Raw genomic sequence first — 24,684 nt, 5'->3', positions numbered from 1 at the left:
GAAAGAGGTTTCATAAATTTCTCCGCACAGGAAAAGTGAGTATGACTTTCCCATTACCCTCAATCTGATCCCCATCGCTTCTCCTCACCAGCACTCTTCTTTGCCAACCTCTTCCTCCACATCCCACTTGACACTTACATGCAGCCTTACCCATTCCCTCTCTCTCTATGGTCACATTCACTTAACTATTCGACCATGCAGCCCTCACACTCCCGATCACTGTGATGCAATGACAACAACTTACAACACACAGGGAGGGCCCTTTGTCTCCTTCTAAGCATCTATGCTATGGATTCTCTACACTCACTCCTTCATTCTCACTCAAACTCCACTTGTGTCCCTCATTGCAGGAAAAGAGAGCCCACAATAAGAGGAAAAGAGCCATGACCGAAGGAGGGCCACCCTCAGTAGCCCAGCTCACCGCCTGGGAGGAGGTGGCACTGGAAATTGCCGGGATCGAGGAGGATTCCCAAGTGGGGGATGGACAGACGGGCGCATCACAGCAAGCTGGTGACAGAATAGTTTGGCATCTCTCTCATTGACATTGCATGAGTCACTGATAATGATTCTGATGCTCTAACAGATTGACTTATGATCATCTGCAGTATTCAATGTGCATGTAACCTTGAGCTCACATTTCTAACTCTTTCCTTTACTCCCCCACAGGACCATCGAAAGCCTCCATCCTCACTGTCCAGGAGGAACAGTCTGTGCCTCCAGACTCCTCAGAGGAAGCTGCAACCTCTGAGGGCGCAGCGTCAGCAGAATTCAGCGCACCCAGCACCAGCGCAGACACTCACAGCTCGGTGGGACCTTCGCGAGATAGAGTAATGTTATCACCTGGTGTATCACAGCTCACAAGTGAGCATCAGCAGATGGTGGAGACAGGGACAGCAGTGGAGAGTCCTGGTCGGTGGGCGCAGGACTCTGCCAGCTCGGCTCAGCTGCATGTCGACCCTGTGCCTCCGGGTCCATCCAGAAGGAGAGCGGTGCTGGAACTCCAGGAACAGGTGCAGGAGTCTCTGGCAGGTTTTGTCTCCAGGGTCGCTGCGAGTGTGGAGCGAATGGAGGAGTCCATCACGAACATGAGCAGAGCCTTTATGGAGGCATTGGTGCATGAACGCATCACCGCGGAAAGGATGGTAACCTCCATGGAAAGGATGGCTACCTCCGTGGTAAGGCTGGCTATGGTAGAGGAGAGGATGGCTATGGTAGAGGAGTGGATGGCTACGGCCATGGAGGAGCTTAGTCGCCAGGGTCTTGAAAACATGGTCATTGTTCAGAATAGACTGGCATCTCTTGAGGAGCAATGGTCAGCTATTGAGCATACAAACCAGACCTTCATGGAAGTCCTCTGGAGTACGACTTCCAGTGCAGAAACAAGTCCCCATGGCCCCCCTGCAGTGCAGCAAGGTGATGTCAAGCAACTTGCTAGCTCGGAAGTGGGGCTGACCCATGAGAGGGATGTTGGTGGCAGACAACAAGGAAGTGGGGGCTCCTCTCCAAGCGCTCACACCACCATGCCACTGCAAAGCCCTTGGTCAGAGCCCCACCAGAGTCCTCACCCAACTGAGATGGGTGCCTCAGCCCCTGCACAGCCGCAGGAGCAGCAGACTGATGCCCAGCCCTCACAGGTTTGCAACCCTAGAGGACACCCGCCAAAGGTGTTGAGACAGGAGCAGCAAGAAAGTGAGCAAGAGGCCACCACATCTGCTGAAGCCACAGGGAAGCACCACGTAGGAGCACGAAAAGAAGAAGATAAAGCACAATTAGTCACAAGGGTAGTCACTTGGGTGCTGTGATGTATTGTTTTTTGACCAGCAATCCTTGTCATGGTATCATAAACCAACTAGGGTCCTGAATTTAAATAAAGGAGACTACGATGGTATGAGGTGCGAGTTGGGTAGGATTGATTGGGGAATGTCACTCAAAGGGTTGACGGTGGATGGGCAATGGCAAACATTCAAAGACCGCATGGATGAACTACAGAATTTGTTCATCCCAGTTTGGCATAAAAATAAAACAAAAAAGGTGACTCAACCGTGGCTAACAAGGGAAATTAGGGATAGCATAAGATCCAAGGAGAGGACATATAAATTGGCCAGAAAAAGCAGTAAACTTGAGGATTGTGAGCAGTTTATGATCCAACAAAGGAGGACAAAGGGATTAATTAAGAGGGGGAAAATAGAGTATGAGAGTAAGCTTGCAAGGAACATAAAAACTGACTAAAAGCTTTTATAGATATGTGAAGAGAAAAAGATTGGTGACGTCAAGCATGGGTCCCTTGCAGTCAGAATCAGGGGAATTTATAATGGGGAACAAAGAAATGGCAGACCAACTAAATACATACTTTGGTTCCGTCTTCACAAAGGAGGACACAAATAACCTCCCAAAGATGTCGGGGAACATAGGGCCTAATGAAAGGGAGGAACTGATAGAAATCAGTATTTGTAGAGAAATGGTGTTAGGGAAATTGATGGGATTGAGGGCCGATAAATCCCCAGGGCCTGATAATCTACATCCTAGGGTACTTAAGGAAGTGGCCCTAGAAATAGTAGATGCATTGCTGGTCATCTTCCAAAATTCGCTAAACTCTGGAACAGTACCCATGGATTGGCGGGTAGCTAATGTTACCCCACTGTTCAAAAAAGGTGGTAGAGAGAAAACGGGGAATTACAGACCGGTAAGCCTGACATCGGTAGTGGGGAAAATGCTAGAGTCCATTGTAAAGGATGTAATAGCAGAGCACTTGGAAAAAAGTGACCGGATCGGACAAAGTCAACATGGATTTACAAAAGGTAAATCGTGCTTGACTAATCTACTGGAATTTTTTGAGGATGTAACTGGTAAAATAGATAAGGGAGAACCAGGGGATGTGGAGTATTTGGATTTTCAAAAGGCTTTCGATAAGGTCCCGCATAAGAGATTAGCATGTAAAATTAAGGCACATGGGATTGGGGGCAAGGTATTGACTTGGATAGAGAACTGGTTGGCAGACAGAAAGCAAAGAGTTGGAATAAACGGCTCTTTTTCTGAGTGGCAGGCAGTGACTAGTGGGGTACTGCAGGGATCGGTTCTTGGACCCCAGCTATTCACAATATATATTAATGATCTGGACGAGGGAACTAGATGTAATATCTCCAAGTTTGCAGATGACACAAAGCTGGGTGGGCGTGTGTGCTGTGAGGAGGATGCCGAGAAACTCCAGTATGATTTGGACAGGTTGGGTGATTGGGCAGAATCATGGCAGATGCAATATAACATGGATAAATGCGAGGTTATCCACTTTGGTGTCAAAAACAGGAAGGCAGATTATTATCTGAATGGCAATAGATTGGGAGAAGGGGAAGTGCAACGAGACCTGGGCGTCCTTGTGCACCAGTCGCTGAAAGTAAGCATGCAAGTGCAGCAGGCGGTTAAGAAGGCAAATGGTATGTTGGCCTTCGTAGCGAGAGGGTTTGAGTACAGGAACAAGGATGTCTTGCTGCAGTTGTACAGGGCCTTGGTGAGACCACATCTTGAGTATTGTGTGCAGTTTTGGTCGCCTTATCTGAGGAAGGATGTTCTTGCCATGGAAGGAGAGCAGCGAAGATTCACCAGGCTGATACCTGGGATGGCAGGAATGACGTATGAGGAGAGATTGGGTCGATTGGGCTTGTACTCGCTGGAGTTTAGAAGAATGAGAGGGGATCTCATCGAAACTTATAAAATTCTAACAGGACTAGACAGACTAGATGCTGGAAGGATGTTCCTGATGGTCGGGGAGTCCAGAACCAGGGGTCACTGTCTAAGGATAAGGGGTAAGCCATTTAGGACAGAGATGAGGAGGAATTTCTTCACCCAGAGAGTGGTGAACCTGTGGAATTCTCTGCCAAAGAAGGCAGTAGAGGCCAATTCATTAAATATATTCAAGAAGGAGTTGGATATATTTCTTCAGGCTAAAGGGATCAAGGGATATGGGGAGAAGGCAGGAACGGGGTACTGAATTTGGATGATCAGCCATGATCTCATTGAATGGCGGAGCAGGCTCGAGGGGCCGAATGGCCTACTCCTGCTCCTATCTTCTATGTTTCTAAACAGATTTGATGGCAAACTGTTGAAGTTGTGGCCTGTGTCATTTCGCTAATGGGACTTCCATATTGAGGGCTTAGGGCTCCTTGCAATTGTCAGTATGGTGGTCAGGGTAATAGGAATCTGCAGGTTCTTGTCCAGTGTCGATGGTCTGCTAAGAAGGTGCGAGGCAAAAGTGTTTGATTGTGCAGGCTAAGCAAATCTGGCCAAGATGAGTGTGTCCCTTGCATCCCGGCCAGCAATGTGGTCGCGCGCTGGCCCTTCTGGCCTGTGCAGCTTCAGGTGGGTGAGCAGCAGCTTGGCACTCCTGTTGTTGCTGCTACTGTTGGTGCTGCTGTTGCTCATGGGTCTGCTGCTGCCGCGGCTGGTCTTCGTCCGAATCTCATGTCCAGGAGGAAAGGAAATAAATATTCACCATGCTTCTGGTATATGCCTCAGTTGAGGAAGCGCTCAGTCAAGGTGGGGAGAGGAGTTTCCAAGGAGGTCACACTGGAGATGGGTGTCAGGCTCCAAACTTCCACAACAATGAGTATGCCCGCTAAAAGCTCCCTGAGACCTGAGACAACAAAGTTCTGCCACCTGCAAATGATCTTTGGTGAAAACTCCTTTTTAATAGTGGAGCTGCAGCTGTTAGTGAGCAATCCAATTGTGAGGCCGCCAGGATTACCTGGCGTGTTCCAGAGGAGGCGTGAGGGATGGGGGGAATGTCTAAAAATGAGAAAGGCCTCTCAAAATGGGATTATTGAGGCAATTAAGTGGTTGTTAAGGGCCTATCCGGATGGAAACGGGGTCTGAAAACACGAATGTGGGAAAATTGCTCGGAGGCGGGATGGAGGTGGGATCGGGCCCGGCAGCCATTTTTTGTGATTCTGACAACTCACATGCCTCCAAACCCATCTCCTCGGGCCTGGTAAAATCGAGCCCTTTGTGTCCTCCTCACAACCTGCTAACCCACCTATCTTTGTATCATCAGCAAATTTGGCTACAGTACACTCGGTCCCTTCATCCAAGTCATTAATATAGATTGTAAATAGTTGAGGCCCCAGCACTGATCCCTGTGGCACCCCACTAGTTACTGGTTGCCAACTGGGAAATGATCCATTTATCCCGACTCTCTATTTTCTATTAGTTTGCCAATCCCCTATCCATGCCAAAATATTACCCCCAACCCCGTGCGCTCTTATCTTGTGCAGTAACCTTTTATGTGGCACCTTATCGAATACCTTCTGGAAATCCAAATACACTCCTCTATCCACCTTGTTTGTTACATCCTCAAATGGGCAGGAGAAACTTCTTCACACAGAGAGTCATGAGGCTGTGGAATTCACTTCCAGGATTAGTGGTTGAGGGCTAAACCACGTCAACATTCGAGACTAGATTGGCTAGATGGATGAAGGAAAAGGGGTGAAAGAGATATGTGAACAGGGTGAACTATTTTCTCACGTGGGGGGTAAACACTGACACGTGTTGTAACTTCTATGCATTCCTATGTATCGAAGACTTTAAAAAACACAAAATTTGTTCTGTGCGTTGCATGTGTAACATGGTTATAAACTTGTTCAGGATTTGTGTTACATATAACAGGCAGAAGAAACCTTCCCCAACAACTGTCTTGTTAAGGGTTTAGAAAAGGTTAACTCACAGTGTTACCTTAAATTAAACTGCAGAAGTAGAACTAGTGGATACAGGTTCACACTAGTAAAATACTATTTTAGGACAGACACCAGGATATTCCTCTTCACGCAAGAGTAATCAACATGAGGAATAAACTTCCAGATAGAACAGTAGAGGTAAAAGCCCAGGACTGATTTTGGAAATGATTAGATGCTATGACAGGGGGGGAGGGGAACGTTACAATCTCTCTGGGTGGATGAATTAAGATTGGCTGATTGTGATCTTGTGATCTTTCTAACGAATGGCTAGGAACATTGGAAAGTGCAGGACTGGAGAAGACCTTATAGCCCATCTGGGGGTCCCAAGAATGAAGGCCTTTCAATCAGCTACGCCCTCAAATATCTCTCCAATTAAATTATTTCACTTGATTTACCTCACAACATCCCTGGGTAGTCAATTCCACACATCACCACCCCCTGTATAAAATTGAATTGACTGTTCACCTTGCCTCTTCTAAGCTTGAGCCTGTGCCCCCTGATTTTGGAGTTTATGGTAATCTTGAACATATTATCAAGGCTCAATTTATCTACTCCCTTAAGAATCAGTTCTTCATGAAGCGGGTGGGTGGGGGGGGGGGTCCCTGTCAATCAGTCTGAGCAGGCATAGAGGAAGACAAATGTACAGCTGTGGGGTGTATATTAATGGGAGTTGGATATCTGGATGTTTCTTCAAGCCTGGAATTCATTTATTTTGTGATGAAGTCGATATATGTCTTAAGAGAGATGCAGGTTCAACTATTTAGCTAGTTATTTTCCAAATGAAGTACTTTTGAAGTGTAGTCACTGTTGTAATGCAGCAGCCAATTTATGAATAGGAAGCTCCCAGATACAGCAATGAAATAAATGACCAGATGATCTGTTTTAGTTGCGGGATAAATATTGGCCAGAACACTGGGAGAACTCTCCTATCCTCTTCCGAATAGTGCCTTGGGATCTTTTACATCCACCCAAGAGGACAGATGGGACCTCGGTTTAACATCTCATCTGAAAGATGGCACCTCTGACAGTGCGACACTCCCTCAGCACTGCACTGAAGTGTCAGCCTAGATTATGTGCGTAAGTCTCTGGAGTGGGACTTGAACCCGCGACCTACGGACTGCAGAGGCGAGAGCGCTAGCAATTGAGCCACAGCTGACACTTAAAGCCAGCAGTTCAAGTCATTTTTACAAACGGAAAACAAAAGGGGCCCCGCACCCAAAAAAAAAAGTCCAGTTCCCCTGCCATTTCTCTACCCAAGCAGCCACCTTCCCCCTTATTTTTGCCCTTATTTCTGTTACGAATCTTATTCAAAACGTCATCAATTGTTTTAGGTCACATAAGCTCCAATTTGAATCTGATACGTCATTAGGGAGACGGAATGGTAATTTACAGAAATTGAAATCGCAGATTGCTTTTCGATCCCAATTGGCCGTAATATGATCTCATCGCTGTTTCAGTGAAAGGGAGGGGTGTCCAATGCCACCTTCACATCACGTGCCTCATTTCGTGCCTGCCATAGAGGCTGTCAACAGTACTGAAAATAGCTCAGAGATGAGATTGTGCTCAGCTCTGGACAGTACAAAATCAGCTGTTAACATGAACAGAGTACACTTCTAATAGAATACATTACTTACCAAGTGTGTAAATTGCACAGTGTGTAGTAAGCTGTGAAGGAATGACGATGAGTCTGAAAAAAAAATCAAACAGACGCATTAATATATCAATGTGCAATCATTGACGTGGTTCAGGCCTCTTGGTTCCATGCTCTGTATACAGTATAAAATAATTACTGCAGACAGCATAAGGGTAAATCAGGAAGAGGACATATCGGCCCAGATTTTGTGGTCGGTAATAATGGCGAACTAACAGCGTTCGCCATTACTACCCCTCTGAAACAGACCGCAACTTCAGGACGTAGTGCACGCGCATCTAAACGTGGAAATCCTGAAGTTGTGGTCAGTCATTCACTGCTCCGACACTGGCTGCGCTGTGGAACTCCCCACCGCCCCCACAACCCCCTCCCCCTCCACAGCCCACAATCAGTGAAATCAGTGAAACTGACGAAAACTTGTGCTTTTCCCGCAGTAGTATCGCTGTTAAATACCCCGTTAAATCCGAAATAAAAACAGAAAATGCTGGAAACACTCAGCAGGTCAGGCAGCATCTGTGGAGAGAGAAACAGAGTTAACGTTTCAGGTCGACGACCTGAATGTTAAGCCTTGTTGGATTAGGCGTAACTGGGGTTTTAACAGTGCATTGACTGCTAAACAAACATTATGGCCCTGAAAAACTAATTTTTATATTTGTGGAGTGTCAATTTTCTCCATTGTGATAAAAATTAAAATTTTTAAAAATCTTTAAAAAAAAATGTAAAGTTTGTTCATGATATTTCAGGTTCTACCTTATCCTCACGTGAGAGTCCCAATCTTTGTGTCGCTCTCCGTAACATTTAAAAAAAGTCTGGATAAAAGAAGCTTCTCATTTCCTGGTTTCCTGTCTGTGAGAATTCTGCAATGTGATTGGCTGCTTAGACAGCTTGTTGACATCACAGCAGCATCGCACTAGGGAATTCCCACTACAGAGCGCTGAAATTACTTGAACCTCGAAAAAGGCAAACCTCTCGCCACGAGATCGCGAGATTTCTGTGGGCAGCTTTCCCTGGGGTCAGCAGCGAGCGCCTTTGCTTCACTGCTGACTGCAAATTCCAGGCCATTAAGTAACATGAAACCTGCTGACATGAATCAGTCATTCATGAAAGAAAGACTTATGAAATAATACTGAGCGGCCTACGGGTGGCGCTGTCCAGGGAGAGTATAAATACTTGGGCACGGGCCCAGCTTGCGCAGGACATTCTTAACAGGAACTAGTGAAGGACACAACTAGACCTCCATGTTGTAAAACAGTTGATTAAAGCTTTGTTTAACGCTTAGACCAAGTGCCTAGTAGTTTTCTTACGTCACCTGCTATATAATTCAAAGCTTCATGCATGCTTTACTGACCTATTCACAAAGGGATAGCCTTTGCCCCTACTAATTAACATTACAGTGTTTCTCCTCACCTCCCCACCCCCCCACCCCGCCCTCACTTTTAATCAAAAGGTTTGGGATAAAACCTGAGTATAATTTACTTCATGACGTTCAGATTTCTGACTCAATGTTTTAGTTTCCCAAGTGCAGCCTCAGGCTCCCACAACCTGGGCTGACTCAAACTGAGCAAACTGAGTCGACAAGGTTACAAAACATATATGGAGAAGGAAGGCCATTCAGTCCATCCTGCTTCAACAATCCAGAATGACCCTACAGTCCCTTCATCACACTGCCCACCTGCTTCTTCAACAACTCTACCCAGAAGGTTAACACCACATGTTGTATCAGCTGTGGCCCAGTGGGTAGCACACTCGCCTCTGAGTCAGAAGGTTGTGGGTTCAAGTTCCACTTCATGGGACTTGAGCACATAAATCTAAGCTGACACTCCAGTGCAGTGCTGAGGGAGTGCTGCACTGTTGGAGGTGCCGTCTTTCGGATGAAATGTTAAAGCGAGGCCCCGTTTGCTCTCTCGGGTGGATGTAAAAGATCCCATGGCACTAATTTGAAAAAGAGCAGGGGAGTTTTCCCCAGTGACCAATATTCATTCCTCAATCAACATCCTTAAAATCAGATTATCTGGTCATTATCATATTGCTGTGGGAGCTTGCTGTGCACATATTGGCTGCTGCGTATCCCACATTACAACAGTGACTACACTTCAAAAGTACTTCATTGGCTGTAAAGTGCTTTGAGATGTCTGGTGGTCGTGAAAGGCGCTATATAAATGCAAGTCTTTCTTTATATTGGTGACTGTGCAAATAAGTTCCTGATCTGTCCTACATTTGCCTTTTGCCATTTTGATCCTCAATGCTCTGTCCTATTATCATGGTTTAACAATAGAAAGCAACTTTCCAGATTCACGCTTTCTATACTCTTTGCTATCTTAGCATAGAATGAGGCAGTACACAAGGAGGCCATTAGGCCCATCGTGCCAGTGCCAGCTATTATATTCATCCGAGCTTCTTTTTTCAAGACTGAAAGACAGAAATTGCATTTATATAGCACCCATCACGTCCTAATGATGTCCTAAAGCATTTTACAGCTAATGAAGTACTTTTGGAGCATAGTCACTGTTGCAGTGCAGGGTCATGCTGCAGCCAGTTTGCACACAGCAAGGTCCCACAAACAGCTGTGAGGTAAATGACCTGTTTTAGTGATGCTGGTTGAGGGATAAATATTGGCCAGGACACCGGGGAGAACTCCCCTGCGCTTCTTCAAAATAGTGCCATGGGATCTTTTATGCTCACCTGAGAAGGCAGAAGGGGCCTCGGTTTAATCTGAAAGACGGCACCTCCAACAGTGCAGCGCCTCCTCAGTACGGCACAGAAGTTTCAGCCTAGATTATGACCCCAAGTCTCTGGAGCGGAGCTTGAACCCATGACCTTCTTAGAGGAAAGAGTGCTTATCCCGCTCTCGCCCACCGGCCTTGGACAGGAGTCAGTGAGCAGGGATTTAAATGAGTCCTGGAAGTTAACAGGCGGGAAGTGGTGTTCCACAGGGATTGGTGCTGGGACCACTGTTGTTCACCATTTACATAAATGATTTGGACTTGGGGATTGGAAGTACAATTTCAAAATTTGCGGACGATACCTAATTAGTGGGTGTAGTTAATACAGAGGACTGTGACAAAATACAGGAAGACAGTAATAAACTTGCAGAATGGGCGTGTAATTCGCAAATGAACTTCAATATAGATCAGTGTGAGGTGGTACATTTTGGTAGAAGAATAAGGAGGCCACATACTCCTTGTAAAATAAGTGTCTGAATGGGGTAGAGGAGCAGAGGGATCTGGGGGCGGGGTACAGATACAGAAATCACTAAAAGTAGCGATGCAGGTTAATAAGGCCATAATAAAAGCAAACAAAGCACTGGGGTTCATTTCTGGAGCGATAGAAATGAACGGCAGACAAGTTTTGTTGAACTTTTATAGAACCCTGGTTAGATCACACTTGGATTACTGTGAACTGCTCTGGTCTCCAGATGATAAAAAGGATAAAGAGGCACTGGAGAAGGAGCATAAAAGATTTCCCAGAATGATGCCAGAACTGAGAGGTTATACCTATCAGGAAAGATTTAACAGGCTGGGGCTCTTTTCTGTAGAAAAGACTGAGGGGCGACCTGATAGCGGTCTTTAGGATTATGAAAGGGTTTGATAGGGTAGACGTAAAGAAGACGTTTCCGCTTGTGGGGGAGATCAGAACTAGGGGCCACCAATATAAGATAGTCTTCAATAAGTCCAATAGGGAATACAGGAGAAAATTCTTTACCCAGAGGGTGGTTAGAATTGCAACTTGCTGCCACAGGGAGTTGTTGAAATGAATAACATAGATGCATTGAATGGGAAGCTGGATCGAGACAGGAGGGAGAAAGGAATAGAGGGCTATGTTAATGGGGTTAGATGAAGAGGAGTGGGAGGAGGCTCGTGTGGAGCATAAATACTGGCATGGACCTGTTGGGCAGAATGGCCTATGTCTGTGCTGTAAATACTATGGTCCGTATTTTCCAATGCCACGTGTACGGGCTGTGCACACACCCGTAGGGACTTTGGAAATGCCGGTTTCAGGCATGCGAAGCGCATGCGCTGAAAACCGGCATTTCCAATCTGTCAAGAATGCTCTTGACAGATCGGACGCAACCCTGGAGAAGGGCCTCTGCGGGGGGAGAGTTCTGCTTTCTGGAGAACCTCCGCCTGCAGAAAACACTTAGAAATCTTACACCTGATAAAAGCAAGCATAAGGCCTGCTTTTACCAGCACAAGAGATGAAAAAAGTTTTGAAATTTTTTTAATTTACTGTAATTTTAAAAACGTGATTTAAAAAAAAAATTATTTTACTGTGTTTTGGGGGTGATCTCCGTTCATATATTTGACAGGTTTATCTGTCAAAAGTATGAAGGGAGATTCCCTTCTGCTATTGGCTGGCCTGGCCCACGTGATCCCAAGGACGCTTGTGAACCACATGCGCCCCTGGGATATTGGGCCCCGCGCATTTCAACTGAGGAGAGGCCCGGGATCGGAGGCGTCCGGACCTCGGGAGCCCTCAGGTAAGTTCGTAGATTTTTTTCCGATAGGAGACATCCGCACGCAGGAAGCCTCCTATCGGAAATTACGAGCCTGTGTAATACATTGTAAAATCTCCCGGGCCTTGCATTCCGGGGGGGGGGGGTTCAGATGAATTGCTACCTGCTTTGACCCCCGTTCCCCTGTCCTGGGTTAAAAATCGCAATTCAGTTATCATACCAGGGACCTTCTTGATCCATGTGGCTCCTTTCCATAACTGGGAGCGCACTTATTTACTGAGTTACCAGAGAGACGCAATAATTATATGACTTAACGAGCAGCAGCATCCCAGTAAAATAATTGCTGTATTGTTTCATTTGGTTTGTAAATAGTGATGCGTAAAACCATAATTGGTCCATAATTACACCATCCTGTAGCTCGTTATAGCTCTGGTAAAAAAATAAAACTGGTTCAATGTCCTCTGCTTAACCCATCCGTGTAAAATTCCTTCGGTGAACTATTTCAGCGCAGTTGTCAACCTGTTCATTTCAAGTGGGTTAACAACCAGCTAAAAATAGCACACATTAGCTTGACGCTAATCCGCTAACCAGCACACCAGCAGGGGGACATTAAATCCCACCGCAAAATATAAAGGGGTTTAAGTTCCTTTCTGCCCTGGTTGGCGAATTATTACCGGAAAAGGTAAATTTTCCTCTTGTGTACTTCTGGCCTAGTGCCTTTCCCACCGGGAGGGTGTATCGTGAAATCGCGCCTCCGCAGCCCGTGGTAACCCCCGCAGCCCGTGATACTCTGTCCATTAAAATGAACTGATAGACAGAAGGCCGTGGGCCGCATGTGTGCGACTTTCTGACACGCGCCCCCCTCCAGCAGCATGGGGAGGGAATCGCAGGTGAATTTGACCCTGTCCTCATACACATGTGCACACTTTCCCTGCCGTACGCCGCGGCCTTTTCCATCAACGTACTGACCGTTTGCAGCACCCTATGTTGGCTTTTTTCCTCCTTCCTATCCCAAGGTTACAGAGAGATCAATTGCAGCACCTCAGCTCCTGCCCTGGCTGAGATCAGTTAACCCAACACTGACTGGGATTCAATCCTAGCATCTCCCAGCCAGTGCCACAACTCCATCTAGAGAGTCATTCATTCATTTTTTTTATTCAAGTTCAGCCATTGGTCAGGTGGATGATATCCAATGAGGTCGCTTGCATCCCCAATTACAGATTGTCTAAACTTTTGTTTTCATAGAATCACACAGCACAGAAGGAGGCCATTCGGCACACTGTGCTTGTGCCGGCTCTTTGGTAGACCTATCCAAGTAGTCCCGCTCCCCTGCTCTTTCCCCATAGCCCTGCAAATTTCTCCTTTTCAAGTATATATCCAATTCCCTTCTTAAAGTTACCACTGAATCTGCTTCCACCACCCTTTCAGGCAGTACGTTCCAGATCACAACAACCCTGTGTGTAACAAAAATGTCTCCTCATCTCCCCTCTGGTCCTTGTTGCCAATGATCTTAAATCCGTGTCCTCGGGTTACCGGCCCTCCTGCCACTGGAAACGGTTTCCCCTAATTTACTCTATCAAAACCCTTTCGTAACTTTGAACGCCTCTACTAACTCTCCCCATAACCTTCTCTGCTCCAAGGAGAACAACCCCAGCTTCTCTAGTCTCTCCACCTGATAAAGAATTGTAAAAGAAGTAGTTTGGAATGAGTAAGTTTTTTCACGAAGGCTGCACATGAAAGTGAGAATATCTTCACCTTATAAAGGCGGAGGACTTCAATTTCAAATTCCCAACAGCATCACTGTATGTGATCTAACACAACCAACATCGCTGCTGGTTTCACTGGCTTTTTGACCCTTGGAAGAGGTTGGGGGAGAGGGGGACGCTTCCTTTTAAACTTGTCAGTGCAATATGGTAAGTCACAAATGATAAGAAATTACCATCAGCTAAAAAAAAACAACCATCTGGAGCTCCTTATGTTACACCAGACAGAATCAATAAAAATAGCAATCAGGGGATGTCACAATCTATTGAATTTTACTGCTAGAAACACTTCCAGCACAACATCATTCTGCAAACATGTGGCACGGCACACAGCCAGATGCTGGGTGATGTTACCATGGATACCAGGTTGCTGCGATCAATGGTTAATTTGAGAATAGCTTCTGTTCAGCACACCTTGGTCACCTCAAAAACTGGGCATCGGTTCCAGCAGGTCTCCTTTCAAATCTTCTTCTTCTTCTTCCGTGTGGTAGTATGGGCCTATACTTATTGGAGTTTAGAAGAATGAGAGGCGACCCTTTTGAAACATATAAGATTCTGAAGGGGCTTGACAGGGTAGATGCAGGGAGGATGTTTCCCCTTGTGGGGGAGTCTAGAACGAGGGGGTATAGTTTCAGAATAAGGGGTCGCCCATTTAAAACGGAGATGAGGAGGAATTTCTTCTCTTAGAGGGTCGTGAATCTTTGGAATTCTCTACCCCAGAGAGCTGTGGAGGCTGGGTCATTGAATATATTCATGACGGAGATAGACAGATTTTTGAAAAACAGGGGAATCAAGGGTTATAGGGAGCGGGCAGGAAAGTGGAGTTGAGGCCAAGATCAGATCAACCATGATCTTATTGAATGGCGGAGCAGGCTCGAGGGGCCGAATGGCCTGTTCCTGCTCCTATTTCTTATGTTCTTATGTAGCAAAGCAAATCAAACGTCAGTATCTAAGTCAGATATCCAGGCCAAAGCTCCCGGTGTAAGAGCATGGATATCTCGTAGGCTGCCTGCAAATATTTCCTCTCAGGGCAGCGGGGTGGATGGTGACAGCCTTCACGTGGCCCACCCAGTTACATGATCTTAGCTCTTAGATCACAACTAATGTTGTCTCACAGGACACCAAACTTGTTGTTAAATCGACCTCCAGGTGACAGTAGCAAACCAAGCAAATCATATCAAATGAATGCAGGTTTTAAAGAAATACTTAGTGGCGGGGGGGGGGGGTAAAAAAGAGTGAAATTTATCTTTGTTGTAACTTAGAAGTACAGGCAGGGGTGACGGCACTCAATCTGCTCAATAGTTGTCGGTTTGTTAAGTGTGACGGAGATGCTCCCATGATGGGATGGTTCAGGCAGTGTGCGCCTGGGCCATATTGACAAAGAGAGTCCCAGCGCCATTCTCCAGTCTATGCTGAGTGAATTGATCTCAGCTGGGATGATGGTGAGGATGCTGCAATTGGCCTTCGTGCAGCTAGGCTAGAGAAGGGAAAGATTAGTCTGCTCCTGATCACGGCCCAGTGTCTTCTCCTGTAGGGATTGTGCCCCCAGTCAGCACCAGCAGGAAAGAAGAATTGGCGGGGGAACAGCAAATAGTTATGACAGGGATGAAAGCCAGGCCACCGACGTTGGCGCTGATGAACTGACAGCAATCAACGGGGGGATTTTGCGCGTCATGTTAGTTAGGGAGTTTTTCATTGACTGGAATGGATGTTGACAAGAGATTTTTCACTCTGTTCAAACTTCGTGTGCAAGTGAAAGCCTCGCTTTGTCGTGTTCAACAGTATCGGGGCTAAAGGGATTCAATTATGAGGGCAGGCTGCATAGACTAGGTCTATAAAAAAAGGGTTTTGACCCGAAACGTTGACTCTAATTTCTCTCCACGGATGTTGCCTGGCCTGCTGAGTTTTTCCAGCATTTTCTGTTGTTATTATGCTAGACTAGGCTTGTATTCCCCTGAGTATAGAAGATTAAGAGGTGATCTAATGGAGGTGATTAAGGTGGTTAAAGGAGTTGATAGGGTAGAGAGAGAGAAACCATTTCCTCTGATGGGGGGAGTCCAGAACAAGGGGGCATAACCTCAAAATTAGAGCTAGGCTGTTCAGGAGCGATGTCAGGAAGCACTCTTCGCACAAAGGGCAGTGGAAATCTGGAACTCTCGCCCACAAAATGCTGTTGAAGCTGGGGGTCAACTGAAAATTTCAAAACTGAAATTGCTAGATTTTTATTAGCCAGTGGTATTAAGGGTTACAGATCTGAGGCGGTTAGATGGAGTTAAGATACAGATCAGCCTTGATCTCACTGAATGGCGGAACAGGCTCGAGGGGCTGAATGGCCTCCTCCTGTTCCTATGTTCCCAGCTACCGATGAGTGAGAACCTGCACAGATGATATTTTAATGACCATCAACTTTCAGGGAAACTTTATTTTTGCCTCTTGCAATAATTATAAGTTGTTACTGTGAGTTCATTCACAAAGGAAAGGTGGGAGTTGACTGAGTTACTTGAGACACTGTGACACCCAGAGTAAGGAGTTTATTACAGCAGTGCCCCACGTGAATTATTCTATATGTAGTCTTGTTCTCAAGAACCATCTATAAAAAGCTGTTCAAAGGGGAATGATGGAATCTTCCCAGTCTGTCTATAGGCAAAGGAACTGTACACTCTGCAAGGTACATTGTTGGCTGGTAAAGTGTTGTGTGTGGTGCCTTTATGCAGGTTTGTATATACGCATGTGCACAAGGATACACTGGCAATGTAATCATAACATCAATTATAACCACAGGTAGAAATTATACCCTCAAATTCCCCCAAAAGATTGAAAATTATTCAGCAGGTAGAGTGCCTGGAAAGAACATAACAATGCTTGAAAATGTTCCAATCGGATGTCAGCTGACTGCTAGGAGTGCCTAGTGGGATTCGCACCCGTCTGACATGTCATGAGCTGCCCATGTACAATTTTCTGGGTCAGCTCCATTTTAACACTGTGGGTGAACTCCAGGCCTGGAACTAGTGCTTGCCAAGCATATTTCACCAATGGGAGATGTGTTACTGGCATAGAAAATGTAAGGTATTGTAGCTGAAGGCATATTTGTGGGGCGGTGGGGTGGATGGGGTGAACCTGTCTTGTGACCTTGTGAAATGAAGAACCCATTTTGTTCCTACTTGCTCCCTCGATTGAGTGTTCCTCATCTGTGCCAGAAATGCAGTAACAATATAAACAATGTTGTGTGGTGTTTAAGGAACAAGGCACGTTAGCTGTGTAGCTGTGGCTCAGTGGGTAGCACGCTCGCCTCTGCGTCAGAAGGGTTGTGGGTTCCAAGTCCCACTCCAGAGACTTGAGCAAAGAAATCTAGGCTGACACTCCAGTGCGGTACTGAAGGAGTGCTGCACTGCCGGAGGTGCCGTCTTTCGGATGAGACGTTAAACTGAGGCCCCGTCTGCTCTCTCAGGTGGACGTAAAAAATCCCATGGCTCTATTTCTAAGAAGAATCGGGGAGTTATCCCCAGAGTTCTGGCCAACATTTATCCCTCAATCAATTATCACTAAAAAAAAACATATTATCTGGGCATTATCACATTGCTGCTTGTGGGATCTTGCTGTGTGCAAATTGGCTGTCGCATTTCCTACATTACAACAGTGACTACACTTGCAAAAAAAAGTACCTCATTGGCTGTAAAGCGCTTTGGGAGGTCCGGTGGTCGTGAAAGGTGCGATATAAATGCAAGTCTTTCTTTCTTTCATTGCAGGGTCTTTTGTAGTTAATCTTATGGATCAGAAATGTATTTGCTTTTAATTGCTCATGCTCCTTCACCCACGAGAACCTCACTGTTATGTTAACGTCTTTAATTGTCTTTCTTCTTTTCATGCTCACTGTTACATAAGAACAGTTGCAACCATCTCCTGCTATTACACGCTGACAAATTGACATTTATGCTGGAAATTATACTTTTGGTCATTATGTCCTGCTTAGTATTCACACCCCATTACAGCGCTAAATGGTTTTGGTAACAGCGCGACATAATTCAATCAATCTGAATATGCGAAACAGTTTCAACTAAATAGAAGTAAGCAATTGAAATATTACAATTGCCATCATTATTAACTGTGTGTTGATGGTGGTCAGGTGAGGAGAGGAATGCGCCGTCTCCCAAAGTCACGTAGCTGCCGATAACAGTTGTCCAGACTGACACATGAGAATAGCCTTGTGGTTGAGATGTTGGACGTGACTGCCAGGCTTGGAACTGCATCTTAGTAGCTCAAGGGGGAGCAGACACTTCTACTTTCCACGATGAAACTACCCGGTTCCGGGCAGCTTCTCAGCATTTCTCCAGTCGTTCTGTTAAGTTTCCTTTTTATTGTACGCAAAAAGATTGGTACAGAAGTCAGCTGGGTATGGTTAACGGGTTTTGTATACCACAGAAGTGGTTTCACCGAGGCCAAGACAATACGCAGGTGAGGAGATCAAATAAGCAGACTATTAGAAAATAGGTATTTAAAAAAAATAAATGTTCAAGATATTAAATAATATATTCTGCCTTAAAGTTCCTTATATGTTTCCTGCATGGCTACAGGTAAAAAATAATGTTCTGACCAAGAATAATACAAATTATAATATATTTCAAAATGTAATAACTTTGTGATTTGCAGTGGTGTTCCCCAAGGGTCAGTTTCGGGTCCATTACTCCATTCAATTTTTATAAACGACCTAGACTCGGGTGTAGGAAGCAGCAATATAAAGTTTGCAGATGATACAAAACTTAGTAGTAGTGATGAGGACAGCTGTAGACTTCAGGATGACATAGATAGGATGGTGAAACGGGCAGAAGCATGGAAGATGGATTTCAATGTGGAGAAGTGTGAAGTGATGCACTTTGGGAGGACTAATATGGAAAGACAGTATACTATAAATGGCACAATTCTAAAACGTATAGATGAGCAGAGAGAGTTTTACCAGGATGGTTCCAGGGATGAGGGACTTCAGTTGTGAGCAGAGGTTGGAAAAGTTAGGACTGTTCTCCTTGGAACAGAGCAGGTTAAGAGGTGACCTAATGGAGGTTTTCAAGATGATGAGGGGTTTTGATGGAGTAGATGGAGAAAAACTATTCCCTCTGGTGAGTGGTTCAATAACCAGAGGTCATTGATTCACAATCATTGGCAAAAGATCGAGAGGGGAGATGAGGAGATGAGGAGAAATGTTTTCACTCAGGGAGTTGTCGGGATCTGGAACGCTCGACCTGAAAAGGTGGTGGAAGCTGATTCCATAAACAATTTTAAAAGGGAGTTGGACAGATACTGGAGGATGAGGAACTCACAGGGTTACGGACAAAAAGCTGGGATGTGGGACTAAGCACCACTGCTCTTTCAAAGAGCCAGCACAGGCACGACGGGCCGAATGGCCTCCTTCGGTGCTGTAGGTATTTATGTTTCTTTGAAGAGTGGCGATTACCTGAAGATAGTGAATAAGCAGAATGCCTCAGCAGGCTAGAGGATGAGTTTCTATAGTGTTAAAAACCCAAATCACAAGAAAGTATTAAACCAGCCTTCTTCCTTCTCCACTGTGTCTGTGTCAGAACATAATGTTACTAAAGAACTCCTCTTTATGGAACTATTTTAATTGGACATGCTACTTCACCCACAAAGCACTCACTGTGTTCGCAATGTCTTTAGTTAGCTTTCTTCTTTTCCTGCTCACTATTACTTAGGGGCAAAATAATTTAACATACCTTCTTATCCAAAATTGTCTTTTTGAATAATGGTACGGTCCTCCCAGTAATTTTTTTTGTTTTTAAAACCATAGAAGTCTACAAGACAGAAGGAGGCTGTTCAGCCCATTATGCCTGTGTTAGTTCTTTGCGGATGCAATCCAAATCCCACTCTCCTGCTCTCTCCCGAAATCCCTGTAAATTTCCACTGCTGCAAATATTTTTCCACGTTTCACTTAGGAGGTGCAATGGTCTCTGCCTTAACAGCTCCCTGTGGCAAAGCATTTCAGGCTCCAGCAACCTCTGTCTAAAATAGATTCTCCCAGCGTCTCTCATTCTCCTTAGTGACTATTTTAAATCGATGACCCTCGTCGCTAAATCACCAATCTGGGGAACAGTCCTGAACTCGCATCTTTCTCTGGTTTCTCTTCTATCGCCTCTCATGCTCTCTCCGAGCTCATCCTGTCCATGAGATCCATCTCCTGCTCCCTCAATCCTATTCCCACTGAACTGCTGACCACCCGACTTCTCTTCCTGGCCCCCATGTTAGCTGATATTGTTAACGGTCAGGCACCTCCCTCCTCAAAATGCCCACCTTTGACCCCTCTGTCCCTGCAAATTACTGCCCCATCTCCAACCTCCATTTCCTCTTCAAAGTCCTTGAATGTGGTATCGCCTCCCAAATCTGTGCCCATTGTTCCCGCAACTCCATGTTTGAAACCCTGTGCCAGCTGTGGCTCAGTGGGTAGCACACTCACCTCTGAGGGGCTGGAGCATGTAAAGCTAGGCTGACACTCCAGTATAGTGCTGAGGGACTGCTGCACTGTCGGAGGTGCCGTCTTTCAGATGAGACTTTAAACATCTGCTCTCTCAGGTGGACATAAAAGATCCCATGGCACTATTTAGAAGAAGAGTCCCCAGTGTCCTGGCCAATATTTATCCCTCAACCAACATAACAAAAAAACCAGATTATCTGGTCATTTTCACATTGTTGTTGTGATATCTTGCTGTGCGCAAATTGGCTGCTGCATTTCCCACATTACAACAGTGACTCCATTTCCCAAAAGTACTTCATTGGCTGTAAAGCGCTTTGAGAGGTCCGGTGGTCGTGAAAGGCGCTATATAAATGCAAGTCTTTCTTTTCTTTCTCCAATCAGGTTTCCGCTCCTGCCATAGCACTGAATTGGCCCTTAACAAAGACACAAATGACATCCTGTGTGACTGTGACAATGGTAAACTATCACTCCTCATCCTTCTCGACTTGTGTGCAGCCTTTGACACGGTTGACCACACCATCCTCCTCCAACGTCTCTTCTCCGTCGTCTAGCTGGGTCGGACTGCCCTTGCCTGGTTCCATTCCTATCTATCCAGTCAAAGCCAGAGAATCACCTGCAATGGCTTCTGATCCCACTCTCACACAGTTACTTCCAGAGTCCCCCAAGGATCTGTCCTTGGCCCCCCCTTCGGCGACATCATCTGAATACACAACATCAGGTTCCACATATACGCTGACGACGCATAGCTCTACCTCACCTCAACGCCTCTGCAGCCTCTGATTTGTCACGCTGCTTGATTGGCATCCAGTACTGGATGAGCAGAAATTTCCTTCAATTAAATATAATTTCCTGACATGCGCTGCCAGCTGATCTGGCTCCATATCAGTAGCATGCTTTAGAAAATCAACCCGTAGGTCTAGCCCCTTCTCTCTGAACTCTGTTTGACATTCGCTGGTCCTTGAGGTTGATATGTGATCTTCTCCATTGCTCAAGAAAAGGAAATTAGCTTTCACCAGAAACTTCTCCTTGCCTGTTGAGACATCATTTATACTGAGATTCAAGTGTGCTTCCTTAGCTGGGCTTCATCAGCATATATGTGGAACCCAATAACTTGGCACACAGTTGATTTCTCATCAGTCTGCTGGCTTCTCTTCTCATTAGCAAGAAATACTCAATCACCTACTTCTCACTGAGGCTCCTGTTATCATTTGGTAGTACCGCTCTCTCCAATGATGCTGCCCTTTGACAGTATTCTTCTGGGCATCCCAGATAGCTTCACAGTGATCTTTACACAGCTTTTTTGATGTTTGCACCATAATCGGCAATACTCTTATCCCGCAAGACATCACCAATTATAACATCTGCAGGGAGTATAGGGCTCGATTTTAATTCCCGAGGCGGGTTGGAGTCGGGTTACGTGGTGGGCGGGTTCCGGAGCCGCTTCTGGCGGGATCAGCTGCTGATGTCCGATTTTGATTCAATGAGCTTGTTGATGTCAATGAGACGCGCTGGCCAGTCCAATGAGTGCGATCGGGTTGGCTGGCTGCCTCTGATGATGTCATCATAGCTGCTGCTTCTAAAGCTGCCATTCAGCCTAAGCCTTTCTCTTGTGAATTCCTGGACTCATTGAAATTGATTTTGATGCTATGACTTCTTCTAGAGGCAAGGCAGCTCCTCGATTTAATGATGAGTCCCTCCATGCTCTTGTGGATGCTGTCAGGGGGCGCAGGGAGATTCTCTTGCCTCCTGATGGCCGGAGGAAGTCTCCCCAGGAGACCAAGGCAGCCTGGCTGCGCATTGCTGAGGAGGTCAGTGCAAGGTCCATCATGGATCCAGTGCCGAAAAAGGTTTAATGATCTTGTGCGAACATTAAAAGTGAGTATCCCATCACACTTGCCTTGAATCTGCTTCCCTTCTCTTCTCATCACCAGCATTCTGCGTTGTAAGCCTGCTCCTTCACGTCCCACCTTACCCTTACTTCCCTTGCACCCTTACCTATCCATCTCTGTCTATGCACTGAATCACTTCAGCATCCTGCCTATTCACCCTTTAGACTCACTCTCACTGTCATGCAGTGACAACAACTAACAACGCACAGGGAGCTAGCTTCCTCCTGGCACCTTAACCCATCTTCGTCTCCCTCAAAAGCTTCTATGGTAGGGATTATTGACCCTCACTCATCACTGTGGCTGAAACACCACTTGTGTCCCTGCTTGCAGGAAAAGATAGCCCACAATAAGAGGGAGAAAGCAATGACTGGAGGAGGAACACCTACCCTAGCCACATTGACCAGTGCTGAGGAGGCTGCTAATGAGATTGTTGGCAGTGGCGAGGACCTGGAAGTGGGCGATGGTGAGATGGGCACACTACAGGAAGCTGGTGACATAATAAAGTTTCATCCCGCTCAGAAAGCAATGGCATATGATGTTCATAGAGAATCACTTTGTATCATCTGCTCAAAAGGATGTGTCGGCTACATCAATATCAGATGTCTAAATCATGCCTTTACTCTCGAGCACCCCCCTCCCCACAATCCAGGTTAAATAGCCGGACAACTCCTCAGAGGAACCTTAGGCCTCTGAGGGAGCAGCGTCACCAGGACTCAGCGCACCAACACCAGCGCATTGAAACATAGAAGCATAGAAGATAGGAGCAGGAGTAGGCCATTCGGCCCCTCGAGTCTGTTCCGCCACTTAATGAGATCATCCAAATTCAATACCCTTTCCCTGCTTTCTCCCCATATCCCCTGATCCCTTTAGCCTTAAGAAATGTATCTAACTCCTTCTTGAATATATTTAATGAATTGGCCTCAACTGCCTTCTGTGGTAGAGAATTCCACAGGTTCACCACTCTCTGGGTGAAGAAATTCCTCCTCATCTCTGTCCTAAATGGCTCACCCCTTAGACAAGGGAACTAGATGTAATATCTCCAAGTTTACAGATGACACAAAGCTGGGTGGGCGTGTGTGCTGTGAGGAGAATACAGGGAAACTCCAGTATGATTTGGACAGGTTGGGTGATTGGGCAGATGCATGGCAGATGCAGTATAATGTGGATAAATGCGAGGTTATCCACTTTGGCGGCAAAAACAGGAAGGCAGATTATTATCTGAACGGCAGTAGATTGAGGAGAGATTGGGTCGATTAGGCTTAAATTCGCTAGAGTTTAGAAGCATGAGAGCGGATCTCATGGAAACTTATAAAATTCTAACAGGACTAGACAGACTAGATGCAGGAAGGATGTTCCCAATGGCGGGGTTGTCCAGAACCAGGAGTCACAGTCTAAGGATAAGGGAGACTCGAGGGGCCGAATAGCCTACTCCTGCTCCTATCTTCTATGCTTCTATGTTTCAATGCGCTGGTGCTGGTGCGCTGAGTCCTGGTGACGCTGCTCCCTCCCAGATCCCTCTGTACCTCAGCATTTTGTAATCTCACCCTATTTAAATAATAATTAGCTCACATTTTCCCACATTAAACTCCACCTGCCAGATTGCTGCCCACTCACTTAGCCTATCTATATCCCTTTGGAGATTCTTTGCATCCTCCACACAATTTGCTTTCCCACCTATCTTTGTATCATCAGCAAATTTGGCGACAATACATTCAGTCCCTTCCTCCAAGTTATTAATATAGATTGTAAATAGTTGAGGCCCCAGCACTGATCCCTGCGACACCCCACTAGTTACAAAGAAACATAGAAACAGCACAGGACGGGAGGAAAAAGAGCGGGAGAGCTATAGTGATAAGGGATTCTATTGTAAGGGGAATAGATAGGCGTTTCTGCAGCCGCAAACGAGACTCCAGGATGGTATGTTGCCTCCCTGGTGCAAGGGTCAAGGCTGTCTCGGAGCGGCTGCAGGGCATTCTGCAGGGGGAGGGTGAACAGCCAGTTGTTGTGGTGCATATAGGTACCAACAATATAGGTAAAAAAGGGGATGAGGTCCTAAAAGCTGAATATAGGGAGTTAGGAGGTAAATTAAAAAATAGGACCTCAAAGGTAGTAATCTCAGGGTTGCTACCAGAGCCACATGCTAGTCAGAGTAGAAATAAAAGAATATTTCAGATGAATATGTGGCTAGAGGAATGGTGCAAGGGGGAGGAATTCAAATTCCTGGGACATTGGAACTGGTTCTGGGGGAGGTGGGACGAGTACAAACTGGATGGTTTGCACCTGGGCAGGACAGTGACCGATGTCCTAGGGGGAGTGTTTGCTAGTGCAGTTGGGGAGGGTTTAAACTAAAATGGCAGGGGGTTGGGAAACTGTGCAGGGAGACAGAGGAAAGGGAAACAAGGATAGAAGCAAAAGACAGAAAGGAGAAAAGCAAAAGTGGCAGTCAGAGAAATCAAGGGTGTAAATCAACACCGGGGGTATTCAATATTCAGGAAGGACAGGCAAAAAGAAAAAGGAGGTGGTGTAGCATTGCTGGTTAAAGAGGAGATTAACAAAATAATAAGGAAGGATATTAGCTCTGATGATGTGGAATCTGTATGGGTCGAGCTGAGAAAAATCCAAAGGGCAGAAAATGTTAATGGGAGTTGTATACAGACCCCCAAACAGTAATGCTGAGGTTGGGGATGGCATTAAACGGGAAATTAGAGATGCGTGCAATAAGGGCAC

General features: G+C 45.9%; 1 protein-coding gene across 1 annotated transcript in view; it reads right to left on the bottom strand.

Moving 5' to 3' along the window:
- Positions 1 to 24,684, bottom strand: part of dpp6a (dipeptidyl-peptidase 6a) — a 690,808-nt gene that overhangs the window by 346,562 nt on the left and 319,562 nt on the right. The window contains exon 5 of the mRNA XM_085987517.1: positions 7,358 to 7,410. Within this exon, the coding sequence (XP_085843643.1) occupies positions 7,358 to 7,410 (53 nt within the window). The remainder of the gene's footprint in view (positions 1 to 7,357; positions 7,411 to 24,684) is intronic.

This window comes from Somniosus microcephalus, chromosome 5 (genome assembly GCF_052327205.1).
Source record: "Somniosus microcephalus isolate GS21.2 chromosome 5, FLI_Smic_1.0, whole genome shotgun sequence".
Classification (NCBI taxonomy): domain Eukaryota; kingdom Metazoa; phylum Chordata; class Chondrichthyes; order Squaliformes; family Somniosidae; genus Somniosus; species Somniosus microcephalus.
The sequence above is the reverse complement of the archived record's forward strand: the minus strand, read 5'-3'. Positions and strand labels throughout refer to the sequence as shown.